Source organism: Tursiops truncatus, chromosome 18 (genome assembly GCF_011762595.2).
Source record: "Tursiops truncatus isolate mTurTru1 chromosome 18, mTurTru1.mat.Y, whole genome shotgun sequence".
NCBI classification, from domain to species: domain Eukaryota; kingdom Metazoa; phylum Chordata; class Mammalia; order Artiodactyla; family Delphinidae; genus Tursiops; species Tursiops truncatus.
In genome coordinates, this window is record NC_047051.1 from 66,488,931 (window position 1) to 66,503,513 (window position 14,583).

The 14,583-nt window shown below is 49.7% G+C and overlaps 1 protein-coding gene across 1 annotated transcript in view; it reads right to left on the reverse strand.

Annotated features, from left to right (window-relative positions):
* The window catches only part of SLC15A1 (solute carrier family 15 member 1), a 49,074-nt gene extending 36,597 nt beyond the window's left edge, over positions 1-12,477 (reverse strand). Inside the window, exon 1 of the mRNA XM_004314836.4 lies at positions 12,365-12,477. Within this exon, the coding sequence (XP_004314884.2) occupies positions 12,365-12,368 (4 nt within the window). The 5' untranslated portion in view covers positions 12,369-12,477. The remainder of the gene's footprint in view (positions 1-12,364) is intronic.
* Between the last annotated feature and the right edge of the window lie 2,106 nt (positions 12,478-14,583).

Below are 14,583 nucleotides of genomic sequence, written 5' to 3' on the forward strand. Positions count from 1 at the left end.
CTCCTTCCAGGTTTCCATCCCGGTTTTTTCCACTTCCTACAGGTGGTAACAGTAAGGCTGATACTCCGGGTACCTGCACCATCACTTATGGTGCCCTGCCCCCCACCCGTCTAAATGTCTTTCTGTGAATAAACACCCCTATTTTGAGAATGCCATCGGTTTCCTGCTGGGACCATCATGGACAAACAAGCCACGTTTCATCACCAGACTACATGTTGCCGTGTTTCATCACCAGAGTGGGGAAACGGCCACTCTGCTGTGAAATAAAAGGACCTGCCAGGAAGGCGCTTTTGCAAAGTTCTACAGGACCAGCCTGTTGGCAGTATTCGAAGCCTGTTTCTTTGCTCTGTCTTCTTGAGGATCTAGCAGGACCATACGACGCTCCGCCTACTTCGACTTCAGATAATGTAGCCTTACCACTGTCTCCCAAAGACCAGACAAAGCAATGAGTGTCGTCCACACAACAGCTCAGGTTGGTTCTTGCAATGGGCCTTCTAGAGAAAAGCAGGAAGAGGGTATGAAAATCCAGACTCAACAGAGATAGCCTGGAGCTTTGCTGCAATCATCTCTTCCACATGTCTCTCAGAATTTTGGTTTGCAGGGAAAGACTTCACCTGGCCAGGGTAGCACCTGTGATTTTTTGGCTAAATATTACTTAGCACCAATTATTTGCTAAATAATAATGGCAAAGGTTTTGTTTAGTTCAGACATGAATAGGGTTACAGCAAAGAGATCTTAAACCTTATTACAGCAACTGTTGCACCCAGAACTACATGATGGAAAATGAAATTCCTGAACTCCAAGTGAAAATCTGAGATTTAGTACCCACTCATCACTCGGGAAGTTTTTTCTTTTCTGAAAGCTGTGTGTTCCAAAGAACCACTTTTATTGCCGTGGGGCAGAGGTTGCTAAGCTCTTCTTTTATAGAATTCAGAGCTACTTACTGCAGTCAGCATTTCTTAATACACCCGTGTCCTCTCAGGATTGCTGTCTGAGGAAGCTAAGTGTGGAAGGGGGGGTTACGTCGAGCCTTAAGTCTGAACTCAAATTTCAACTGTCACAAGATCCTGTTTACTTTGGTAGAGTTGGGTCTATTGTTGATATCCTGATAGTAAATCTGATCGGCATATTTGAGTGGTCCGATGTTTCTAGCATCTTTCATGGGTCACTTGGTTTTAACTACTGGGTCAGAGTAAAACAGCTTAGCCAGTCCCGGCATATAGTAACCATGGAATCAATGCTGGCTCTTACTGTTATTCTAAGCCTAGCAGTGCTTTTGTCTCTCTTTTGGCTAAAGAATTTAGTAAAAAAAGTGTACATTATAAACCTCTATGATTACTGACTTCTGAGGACAGCAGGAAAAACCAAGAAAGACACACTATTGCTTTCCAGTAGTTGATGGAATCTCTCCATTAAGGTGACTATTTCCTACTACTTAACGAAGCACATTCCATATTTTGAACCATTTAGGGATAGAAACCCTAACTTTAATGTTTTATTACCTAGAAACTGATAACTCCCTCAGCAACATGATGGGCGTAAAGAGTGCTTTTCTAGGATTTAGACTTGGGAAGGGAAGGAAGAGGCATCTTTGCCGGATCTAACAGAGAAGCTCGTGCCTGCATGCAGAGAGAAAAATATCCCCTATCATCGCCGGGAGGGAAATTGAGGGAGAGATTTAAGTACTGCATCGTGCGTTGGGGATGACATTTCTTCAGTCGCATGGTGTGGGTGGCAGAACAGTGGTCCCCCGAAGATGTCCGTGTCCCAACCCCCAGGGCTTGTGGGTATGTTACCCTCCACGGCAAAAGGACTTTGTAGGTGTGATTCATTCAAAGACCCTGAGATGGGGCATTTATCCTGGATTATCTGGGTGGCCTCAGCACCATCAAAAGTGTCTTTGAAAGAGTCAAAGGAGGAGATATGAAGACAGAAGCAGAAGTTGGGGTGACAGCAATCGCTAGAAGGCCACCACGATCCAAGGTATGTGGTGACCTCTAGAAGCTGAAAGGACAAGGAAATGGATTCTGTCCCTTGAGCCTCCAGAAGGAACCAGCCCTGCCAACACCTTGCTTTTGCCCCAGTGAAGCCCATGTCAGGCTTCTGACCTCCAGAGCTTTAAGACGATAATTCTGTGTTGTTTTAAGCCACTGTGTTTGTGGTGATCTGTTACAGCAGCCATAGGTGACTAATTCACGTGGGTTTGCCTCAAGCTCTGTAGATGGAGGTTTCATCTCTATTTACATAGATCATAAGACTCACATCTCCTAGCAAGTTTTATTTGTCAGCAACATGTCCTTTTATCACTTGTTTTCCTGAGCTACACTTTCTATCCGAGGGCTTAGGCGTCCATACGCGGCACCTGCCTTTTTGATGGGATTTGGCAGCATCTGTACTTGCTCAGCTGCCTTCTGCAGGTCTCTGACTCTTCATAACCCATCTCTAAAGTGGGGATGCTGCCTTACAGGGTGGCTACCCTGGGACTAAGGGGGTCTGAAAACGGTTTCATAAACCGGGAGTAAAACGAGTTTCCTCGATGATGGCTCTTTTAGGCTGTGCGTATGCCTCACAAAGTCGGTCACAGGAGACCCCAGGGGACACAATGCTCCTGCTAGAATATACTTAGCCTCACTCTCAGCAGAAGTAGCTTCTGAGTTAAGGTGAGAACTCCTCTCACAACATTACCCCTGCAGTTAGTAGATGGAAGGACATGGGACTTTGGAATCAGCTTGGAGACAATCTTCCCAGCCTTGAGGCTCTGGTCAAAACACTCACCCACTGGCCTTCCATCTCTTCATCTAGAAATGCTAACACCTTCTTTGCAGGTTGGTTAGTAAGATCGAAGCTACATTAATAAGATGAAGTGTGTTATTTACTGCAGCCCATGAAGACATCTGGGTAGTGTGGATGGATGTTTGGAATGGACTGACTTGAAAACAGGGACAAGAATTTGCCATGGGGAGCCCTGGCAGGGGTGAGAGGTGGCCCTTGAAGAAAGAGGCCGTCCCCTCCAGGGTTGCTCTCATTGACCAAAATCGGAAGGTCCTTATGATGTCACCTGGGGAAATTAGGTCATGGGATGAGGAAGTTGTGGACAGAGAAAAGTCAGACTTCTCAAATACAAGCCACAGTGGCAAGCACTGACTTTCAGTCAAGCTGTTTTCAAATCGGCAGCAGTATAGTGCGTGACTGTGTGAGTGGCTGCAGGGGTGAAAGGAACGTTCAAAAATTCTCCAGCGCAGCGGTTCTCCACGTGTGGTCCCTGCACCAGCAGAAGCAGCTCCTGGGAACTCCATGGAAATGCAAACTCTCAGGTCCAGCCCAGACCCATGGAATCAAAACCTCAGAGGGTGGGGCCAGCTGTCTGTGCCGGGGATACAGTTTGGGAGCCACTTGCTGCCCCAGAGCAGAGCTAGGGAGCCACACGGGAGGGGTTGGGGTGCAGGCAGGCGCTGAGCATCACTCACGTCTGGGTGATCAGCTCCTATGATGTGATTCTGGCCTCGGCTCTTCATTCCCTCTTTCTGAGCTCTGTCCTCCGTTCACCAGGACGACGGTGACAAACAAGACGCCTTGCCTCACCTTCCCGTCCCCTGCCCACCCCACTGACCTGAGCGTCCCGGGTGAAGGCTCTCAGAACTGCCCTCAAACCTCGCTGGCTCTGCTACCTGCAAGGCCAGGCCTCCCCTGCGGACCTGACTTCCGTCATCCTCCACCGCAGCAGTCCAGCCAGGCCTCCTACTTCTCCCTCCCTCCAGGCTCCTTCATGGCTCCCGGCAGCATTAGGGCAGTTAGCGCCTCCCCCCGCCACGCACCCATCAGTCTCCCCATCCTCTCTCCCCGCTTAGATTCCTTTAGCCTCTTTACAATCACCCCAGACACAGCGAGCTGTTCTGACTTCTGGAAAGTGTTTCAGAGCCTCACATATCATATGATCACCCCCACCTTTTTTTCTTTTTTGAGAAAATAAAGCGTGTGCCATTTCAAAAAGAGCCCAGCAGGACATGCACCAGGCATAACTGCAGCTGAGCTGAGACTTGGTGGCGGGAGAGGCAGCGGGGGCTGGTGTTGCACCCCTGCTTTGATTTTTTTTCCAAAATTGATCAGCTTTGATCAAGAAGTGAAAGGGCTTTTCTTTCCTTCAATGGGTTTTTCCCACAGGAGTCAGGCTAGTTACAGAACAGGCTCTGCACCTGTCACCCAAGGCCCTAGTTTCCAGGGTGGCTCTTCCTGAGGCTGTTTCTTGCCTGATAGATGATTTTTTTCCTTCCTGGAATGTCTGGCCACATGTCCCACCTCAGGGTCCCTGCTCCTCCGCATGGCAGTTTTGTGTGCTTTAGAAAATTGTGATCTTTCCAGCCGGATCCTGCCTGGAAGGCGAGGCTTGCAAGTGGAGAGCGGCTTGGTGGTGCCTTCCAGCCGGGGCCCTCCTTCTGGGGCCCCCAGGATGGGCGCAGCCTGCACACCGATGGGCACAGGCCCTGCCCACCCTTCACTTGTTTTTATAGAAATAGCCTCTTTTCCACGACTACCTCCTTCCCCACTAAGAGAGAACCTATTTTTCCTTTGATACATTGACAGATAGCTACATAAACACAGAACATACTGATGTATGGTTTTCCTAAAGCCATTTAATCAAGCTCCTGGCTGTCCTGCCGGCACTGCTGCTAAAAGCAAATGCGTTATCAGGCCTTTGAGAACGAAGAATTTCAGCTAAACCCGAGGAACATGGAGCTGCTTTAGAAATCTGGGGAAGCCAGTGCTCATGGGACAGTGTAGGTTTTATGACGTGACCCTGGCACGATGCCGTGGCAGGGGCTCAGCCTGGGGCGCTGGCGACCTTGTATCCACACAGACCGAGGCGTGAGCCCAGATGCCGGGGCGTGGGGCTCTCTGTCCAGCCCCAGAGGAGACAGACGTGGGGTATGAAACCGTCCGGCTGCAGCCTGGCACTGGCTCCTCAGCCACGGGGTCCCTCACCACTGTGCTGCCGGCATCGGCCCCTGTTGTTTCGGCGTCGCCCTTCTTGCCTAGTCTTCCCTGTGGGTGCAGTGAGCTGCCTCGTGGCATCCCGAGCCGCCCAGCAGCCAGGCCTGGTCCTGTGTGTGTCCGACGGCCAGGCCTTCATCTTTCTTGAAACCTTCTCTCGGCCAGGGGCCCCCTGGTCAGGGCCTTCGTTTCCTGGGGCTGCCACAACACTGTACCATGGACAGAGAGGCTTAACACGATGGAGGTGCATCGTCTCGCAGTTCTGGAGGCTGGAAGGCTGAGATCAGGCGTGGGCAGAGCTGCTCCTCCTAAGGCTGTGAGGGAGGATCTGTTCGCTGCCTATCCCCCAGCTCCCGGTGGGTTGCTGGCCACCTCTGATGTTCTTTGGCTTGTACGAGCATCACCCGGTCTCTGCCTTCACCTTCACCTGGTCTTCTCCCCTTCGGTGCGTCTGGGTCCAAATCTCCCCTCTTACAAGGACACCAGTCACACTGGATTAGGGCTGCCTCCTCCAGCATGACCTCATCTGAACTGATTCCATCTGTGATGACCCTATTTCTACATAAAGTCACATTCTCAGGTGCCGGGGGTTAGGGCTTCAGTATATGAATTCGGGGGTGACAAAATGAAACCCGTAACAGTCGAGGGCATTTGTAGTACTCGACCTATTGTTGTAGGTTACAGATATCCTCCTACCTTTGAAAAAGGCTTCTACACATGACTGTCTAAAATCACAGGCTTAAGAGGCCCGTCATGACTGCTTCTGATGGTTTTATAAATCACCTACAACTTCTAGCATCTTGTTTCCATAACCACAGATGTGATCGCCATTCATTGATGAATGATCAATGAATCATTGATCGCCATTCCCGTTCTCCTTCAGAAAGAAATCACCTCCAGGGGCCCCAGGACCCAACCCCCTCGGTACATGCTCAAAAGTTGTTTATGCCTCTTTTGCAGGGAAAGGGCAGCCAGGCCAGAGGGTGCAACAGAGTTAGTACGTAGTAAGCTGCTACGCAAAACAGAAAGATCCAGGGACAGGCCTGAGTTCTGCCTCAGGTGTAGGCAGATCAGTTACTCAGGGTTAAGGAAGGCAATCCTTGCTCTCCAGGGACTTCCTGTATCTACACCTGGACATTCTTGTTTTCTAGAAGAACACCCTGTATTCTGAACTTAGAATGAGGCTGACTCTAGATGCTATGACTGCTGAGAGTGAATAAACAAACATATTCTCAGGGTAAAGACAGACCTTTCCTCAGAGCTGCTCTAAAAGGAAACAGGAGAGGACGTGAGGGGAAGCGTCTCTCAGCCTCCTGGACATCACTTTCCCACCACCGCAAGTGACGCGCTCCAAGCAGGCAAGAGAAACAAGCACATTAGCGTCGGCCCTGATAATGTCGTGTGTTTCATAGGAGAAAACAATGCCAAAGGCACACAAGTGTCACTAAATTAAAAAAAAACAACAACAACTAAAAACCAATCTTCTGGTCTTTGGGGGAGTTTGTTTGGAGGCAATTAAGTTAGAGATCCAAAATTTTAGACACAAAGTATTTTACTCTTAGATGTTAAATCGCGGCTAGAAAAACAGCTTTCTGATCACGGTTAAGTGTGAAGTTAGGCTCTAAAACTAGGTACAGAATGCAAATGTTTTCCTCCGTTGATATTTAGGTTGTACATGCCTCATTCTTATCCTGAGAATACCCATAAGAAATTTCTAGAAGTAGAACGCTGGTAAAATATTATGTGTATTTTAAATTCTGTCAGATATTACCTAACAACTCTCCACGGAAGTGTTAGGTGACTTATTTTTTCCAGTCTTATAATTTTAGAATGAACATGCACAGAAGAGACAGCTATTAAAAAAAAAATAAACACTATTCATAGTTAAAGACTGCCTGGAAACTTTATCCACAGATTAGTAATACAGTATCAACAGAGTCTGACCATTATTTTTAGAACTAATTTGAGGTAAATTACCCATGTCTTATGACATCACTGTGAACATTTCTGATTCACCTACTATTATACATGGGGGGGTGTTTACAGACCAATTCTGTTATTAATAGATTGCTGTTCAGAACTGATTAGAGCTATGACTTGAAAGTCCATCTGTCTTGCTGCAGGGAAGACACTAGTTACTAAATGTAGCACCTAAGCTGAGGATGCAGGCCATAATGGAACCATCTTTGCATGGTAAGAATATTTCCTAACTAAAGTTATGGACAAATAACACATATATCAGAGAGAATATTTTCTATTACCATGTGTACTGGGTTAAATAGTGTTCTCCCAAAACTACTGTGCTTTCCATAATCCTAGAAGGTGACCTTATGCAGATGAGAAGGTGCAGATGAGAAGAGGGAAGATGAGGTCACTCTGGAGTAGGGTGGGTTCTGAATCCCATATGACCAGTGTCCTGATAAGGAGACAGCCATACACAGAGGGAAGATGGTGGCCACGCGATGATGAACGCAGAGACCGGAGTGATGTGTCCACGAGCTGAGGCATGCTGGCAACACCCGAAGCTAAGAGAAAGGCATGGGACAGATTCTCCCCTAGAGCCCTCGGAGACAGCGTGGCCCTGCTGACACCTGGATTTTGGACTTCCAGCCCCCAGCAATGTGAGAGAATACATTTCTGTGGCTTTAGACAAACTGGTTTGTGATACTTTTGTTAGAGCAGCCACAGGGAACGAACACATTACGGGAGCTTCTGTGTTTTGACTAAATAAGAAAAACTTTTGCTCCTCCGAGAACATTTCAGGTGTACCTCCTGCCGTGTCCTGATAGAGCTTACGATGAAACTCCGCAGATAGCAGAGGTTTTCAACGCTGACTTTGAGAACCCTGAACGGGTCTTCTTACGCGGTATACTTCGTGAGCTTTCTGGTCTTATGTCTGATCCTTGAACCAAATTTTCCTGACGGGCACATGTTCCGTTTCACACATTTCTACGTCATACCTGGGGACTCTGACCCCTCTGTGCGATGAGAGGCTCCTGGTGGCAGCCCAGTGGGAGGCCCTGGCTGGTTTCCAGTCTCGGAAGGACTAGACCTTCCTCCTCCTTCAGGAGAGTCTGCGGAAGATCCTATCCCTTCCCCTTGCCTGTGGCACCTTCCAGCTGCTGAGATGGTCCTGTAACCCTGTACTACCTGCTCACGGTAGCCACACCTGGACCGAATCTGGGTGGCAAGCAAAGGCCTGACAGCCCGTGCACATTGACCCCATGAGTTGACCCCACCATGCTGTTTCCTCAGTGATATATTTTTGACCTTTGAAACCAGGGGACAAAGTTACAAAACAGCGAGTCCCTGGTTCTTTATGTTGCTATCCCGTGGACTTTATGAGTTCACGGTTCTCATCCATCTCCTGACAATATTGCCCTTATTCTTTCACCATCGTCATGGAGGAACATGGAATGTCCTCAGAGTCCACCCTTGTTTAGATTTCCTTATCAGCTCACCTGGGACACCCACATACTTTCTCTCCTGCCAAGGATGGAATCAGGATGTAATTGTGTCCAAGAGCTGCCACCACCCAGAGAAGTGGGAAAACAGAGCTGGCTGGTAGTCCCTGCCCCATGGCTCCATTCATCTGGCTCGACCCTGGAGGACAGAGGCCTCCCTGTGAAGCAGCCTGGTAGCTCACGATCCCTCAATCTGCCTCTGTCCTTCAGTAACTCAAAGGGCAGCGGGAAAATTATTAATCAAAATCCAAGTGAACCAAAAATGGAATAATTCCACTCAGGACATTTTGTAGGGGTGTGAAGGACTATGCAAACATTTACCATTAAGATGGCAAATCCTCCCACTCTGATGTGGTAAGCTGCTGCTTTCCTAACACTTTATACGGGTCTCAATAATACTTTGTTCACCTCACCTATAACTCAGTGCGAGAAAATGTTGTTTACGGGCTTGAGCTCCTGCCCTTGAGGATATGAGTCTCCTCAAGGCAGGAAAGTTTTATTCCCTTATGTGGTAAAACAAACAAACAAGCAAACAAAAACTGCATAAATAGGAGATTCAGGTCAACCCCCTGCCAGCCTTAGCTGGACCACGTTGAGTCAAGGCTCCCTTTCGTAAGACTGCCTTTGTGAGCTAATTTTTAAATTCTAGCTACTAATTTGACCCAAATTTGGACAAGCCAGGGTCCAGACTACACTAGATCTTCTTGCCATGACCTCATTTTGGGGGGCACAGTAGCAACATCTGGACATGGGCAAGGGTAGAGAAAAAGAAAGTTGTCAGGTAGAGTCACTTAGGGCAGTGGTTCTCAAAGTGCGGTCCTGGGACTGGCAGCAGCAGCAGCATCTGGGAACTTGCAGATGCAAATGCTTGAGCCCTGCCCTGACCCACCAAAGCAGAGACGCTAGGGCTGCGGTCCAGGCGCGCATTAGAATGAGCCTTTGCTCAAGTGATCCCGACACATGCTAAAGCCTAAAAACCCCTGACTTAGAGTAATGTCAGCCTAAAAGGACCCAATGTCAGAAGTTCTCTCTTTTTACTGCACGGGAGGAAGACGTTCTCCCAAGGTTGGGATGCCCAAGGCTCCCTTTGGCGTGGGGTACCCTCAGCTTCCAGCAGCACGCTTACAGCCTACAGCAGGAATGCCAGCCTCCCTGGTCCTTCGGCTGTGTTCACAGGTCTACCCAAGAGCTTCTAGAAAGAGGAAAGAATGTGGAAGGACTTTTAAAGGACCAGGTTTGAGGGACCTTCAAGGCTAGTCCCTCCTTTTATACTCAGGAAACTGACTTGAAAAACTCTTCAGAATTGCATACAAGGCCAGAAGGAAGCTGAGGGCTGGAGGGGAGGAATGTGATAAAGCGTCATCACTAAGTAAATGAACTTCTCAGGTCGGCCTGGAGGCCCTGGCATGGGGGGCAGGAAAACGGGAAGCCTCTTCCTAGAACCCGAAGCCTCGTCAACCTCCATTTTCAGAGTCATATATGTGGCATGCGACAGGGCAGGATCTATGGTTTTCCAGGACCAAAGAAAGGGAAGGAATTGGTGAGAAGAACAACTTTGGCATATACCTTTGCTAAGCTCTGGGCTAGGGAGTCGGGTGGGGGTAACAGGACGGAGATAGAATATTCCAAATCTTCCCCAAAAGCATCCCCAGCCCTCCAAAGGTCTCAGAGGCGGTGCTCCAGTCACTGAGGTTTGCTGCCCTTCGGAGACCTCACTCCACCAGGCAGGCTGGTCCCTGCCTCCTCTGGCCCCGACTCTGATAATCACACACACCCTTTAAAGCAAAGGTCAGCAGCTATGGCACGGCACCAGATCCAGCCCCCGACCCATTTTTGTATGGCTCGTAAGCTGAGAATGGTGTCTACGTTTTAAAACAATCGAAAAACGCTTTTAAAGACTATTTTATGACACCTGCAAAGCATATAAAATTCACACTTCCGTGCCCATTGATAAAGTTTTACTGAAACACAGATTCGCCCATTTGTTTCATATTTCAAATTACAAGGGTGCACTTGAGTCGTTGCCACAGACACTGTGTGGCCCCCGGAGCCAAAAATATCTACTATCTGGCCCTTTTCAAGGCAAACACTTCTTTAAGAACTTTCCTTGCTTCTTTCCCTCCTGCTGGATTCACCAAGCTTTCCAAGTGTTCCCCTTTCAGTCACGAGGGGATCTGAAACAATCTTGGCATCATCTAAGTCACAAAGATCTGCTCTTAAGAGGGGAAGTTACTGCTACTTTTTTAAATTAAAAGACATTTCCTAATTATTTGTTTCATTTACTAACTAGACCGAGATATTGAAAATTTAGGACTTGAGTAAACATAAGACTGGTATCTGAATATAAACTTTTTGTTGCTACTCACATGCTATGCCAATCTCAGTTGCAAAACAAACAACCCCCCACCCCCAAACCCTTAAGCGCCAATCTGTAAACTAGAAAGTCAGTTCACTGGGGACTATACTTCAAAAGCTAACCTTGTGTTCATCTACTGACAATCAGGCTGCCGACAGCTACCCCGATTGGAACTGTGTTAGGAAAAGTTCTAATTCGGCATGGATATCATTCAGGTATTTGGGATCTGAAAACCAAAATGAATATTTCAGAGCACCTCCCAGAAAAGTTACATAGAGTGGCAAGCAAATGGTGTTTGAGGCAGGACCCAGAGCTCCAGCCCAGGAGTGGGGCTGCCTGCAAAGCTGAGCTCTGATGGGTACCGGCCCCTGACAGTCTGCACTGGAGAGGAGGCTGCAGCATCTTTCTGGAACGAGCATACTTAGCACCACTAGAAGTCCCAAGGGTGACCCACTAAATACTGCTGCTCCAGGACCACGACTCGGCATGGCACAGAGAGTCTGAGAGCCAGGTGCCCATGCACACCCGGCATCGGGCTCCTACACAGCTCAGTGCTGCCACTGAGGGTGGTATGGACATTTCTGCCTAATGGCTGAGGGAGTCAAGAGCCACAGAGCTTAGCTTACTGATGCAAGATCACAGAGGGAGCAAGTGGCAGAGCAGGAATACAAGTACAGGCCAAAGTCAGACCGGGTTCTCTCAACCACGTGGCCACACTGTGACAGCCTGCACCCATCCATGCACAGGCTTGCGGGGAGAAGAGGGCTGCTGGTCTCTTGCAGCTCCGTTCTGCTTCTGCGTTCATTCCAGAGCTGTTTATTCGGAAGCAGGCAGGATTAAATTGTTTTCTATTTGTTCCGCCGGCACTCCATGCCTACCTGTGGAGGACCGGCTACTCTCCTCTATGCCTTCTCTTGAAGCTCGAAGACAGCGTCAGAACGTTAAATAGGACCCCAACGGGCCAGCCCCAGTTCCTCTTGGACCAGGGCTCCCTCAGCAGCTCTGGAGTCACCTGGCCAGCCAGAGGCAAGAGAAGCGCCAGAACAGCCCCTGAGCGCCCCGCTCCCCGCTCCTGGACGGAGGCTCTGCTGGCCCTGCCATCACCAGCACGATGCAGTCTAGCTTCCAGCCCACTCTCAGCCCACAGGGTGGGAACACAGAGACCGAGGATTCACAACAGGTAGGCAGGTCAAGGTTACTGCGTTCGTTCTTCCAACCTGTGACCGGGCGCCTGGGGTCCTCTGCCTCCGCGCCCGGGCACGAGATGGGGCGGGGAGGCTGCCCGCCCTGCAAACACGCCCCAGCCTGCGAATCCCACCGCCACCCCGGGCTCCGCTGACCCCCGGTCGCTTCCCGCCGCGGCGAGGTGTCCCTGATGCGCGCCTGCCCTCCCGCGGTGCCAGCGTTGCCGGCTCCGCCCGCAGGTCCGCCAGCCGCCGGCGACCGCGGGGACCTGCGTGGCAGCCCGGCCCCGCCCCTCAGCGACCCCTCCGCGGCGCCCCGACTGCGCAGCCCCTGCGCCGGGCTCCCCGCGACCCCGGCCCCGCGCGCCTACCCATGGTGGCGGCTCCGAGGGCTCCCTGCGACTGGCGAGCGAGGAGTCCAGGACGGAGGACTTTTTGCTAAGGCGTTGCTTCCTGTGACTTGGTGTGCAGGCCCTGCCCAGCACCTGTGTAGCTGGAGGCGCTCGGGCGGGGCAGCAGGGCTCCACCCTTGGAGGCGGTGGAACGGCAGAGGCAGAGGTCAGAGACCCTGGACCCCCAGCAGAGGGACACCTGTCCGTAGCCGGCACCTGGACTCCGCTGTTCAGACACCCCTGGCCCTCGGGGGCCGGCCAGAGGCATAGCGCGGGTGACAGGGGGGACCTGGGCCGGGGACGCCCCAGCTTGAGCGCGCATCTGAGCCACGGGGAAGGAGCATGAAATTCAGGGCCCTCGGCCTCAGCTGGATTTGCTGACTCAGTAGGTCGGGGTGGGGCTCGAGAATTTGCGTTTCTAACAAGTGCTAAGGTGAGGTTGACAGCTGTTGCTCAGGGGACCGCACTCTGGAAAGCACTGCCTGGGAAAGCACTACGTCTGCGCAGGGAAGCAAAAGTGGGTGGAAGGCTGCTCAGTTTAATGTGTGCGCGGTGCCCGGACTTGTGTCTTTAGGTGGAGTGTGAGTGTGGAAAGCATTTATGGAGGATTCTGCACTTCCTTTCTTTAAGAATAAAAGGGGACTTCCCCAGTGGTTAAGAATCCGCCTGCCAATGCAGGGGACATGAGTTCCATCCGTGATCAGAGAAGATCCCACATGATGCGGAGCAACTAAGCCCGTGCAACTACTACTGAGCTTGTGCCCTAGAGCCCGGGAGCCACAACTACCGAGCCCACGCGCCCAGAGCCTGTTCTCCGCAACAAGAGAAACCACCGCAATGAGAAGCCCGCGCACCGCAACGAAGAGTAGCCCCCGCTCGACGCAACTAGAGAAAGCCCACGCGCTGCAACAAAGACCCAACGCAGCCAAAAATAAATAAATAAATAAAATTGATTTAAAAAATAAATCAAAATCTAATAAACACCATTATGCTATTGAAATTGTAAATGTTCACTGCAGAGTCAGGCAATAGAATATGATTACATTTTCATGGTACCTTTTCTGATTACATTTACTCCGTGGTTCCAGTGTTTCACTCCTGTGCCAAGCAGAATGTTCCAGATGTCACTGTCAAATGGATTTCTTTTCTAAGCCCCACCACTGGTTCCATTTGAGGCACGTTTTAGTTTGCCTTACACAACTGTTGTATAGCTTTTCTTCTTCTTTTTCATAATTGCGTTTAGCTTTTTTCTTACTGCTAGAATAAGCACACGCTTTCACTTTATTGTGAAGATTATCCAACTCTCTAATCATGCTATTACATGGAAACCACTTTCTTCTAGAGGGTTCACCCTTACATCTGGCTCCCATCAGGGCTGAGTGCCCTGTGGGCTTGGGGCACAGTCCTGCTGGGACTCCCCTCCAGGGCTCTTCCCGTTAGGATTTCTGCTGTTGGATCCCATGACTCACTGACTTCCTCCCTCCTTCCTTCTCCCCTTCCTTTCCTTCCTTGGAGAACATAATCAGAAAGGGTGCTTGGCAAACACATTTTCTACCTGCCTGAAAACATCTTCATTTTGCTCTTACACCTGAATGAACTTCTTCGTTGGAATTCAATTTCCCTCAGAATTACGAAGACATGGCCTCTTGTCTTCCAGCATCAGTGTAGCTGCAGAGTTCATTTATTTTTTTCACTGTAGGTTTCCTTCTAAGTTTTTCACTCTTCTCATGAGAACGTGCCTAGAGGTGAGTTTATGGGGGTTTTTATACATCTTTATTGGAGTATAATTGCTTTACACTGTTGTGTTAGTTTCTGCTGTATAACAAAGTGAATCAGCTATATGTATACACATATCCCCATAACCCCACCTTCTTGTGTCTCCCTCCCACCCTCCCTATCCCACCCCTCTAAGTGGTCACAAAGCACCAAGTTGACCTCCCTGTGCTATGCAGCTGCTTCCCACTAGCTATCGATTTTGCATTTGGTAGTGTATATATGTCCATGTCACTCTCTCACTTCGTCCCAGCTTCCCCTTCCCCCCAACCCGTGTCCTCAAGTTCATTCTCTACGTCTGTGTCTTTATTCCCGTCTTGCCCCTAGGTTCTTCAGAACCTTATTTTTTTTTTTTAGATTCCATATATATGTGTTAGCATACGGTATTTGTTTTTCTCTTTCTGACTTAATTCACTCTGTATGAC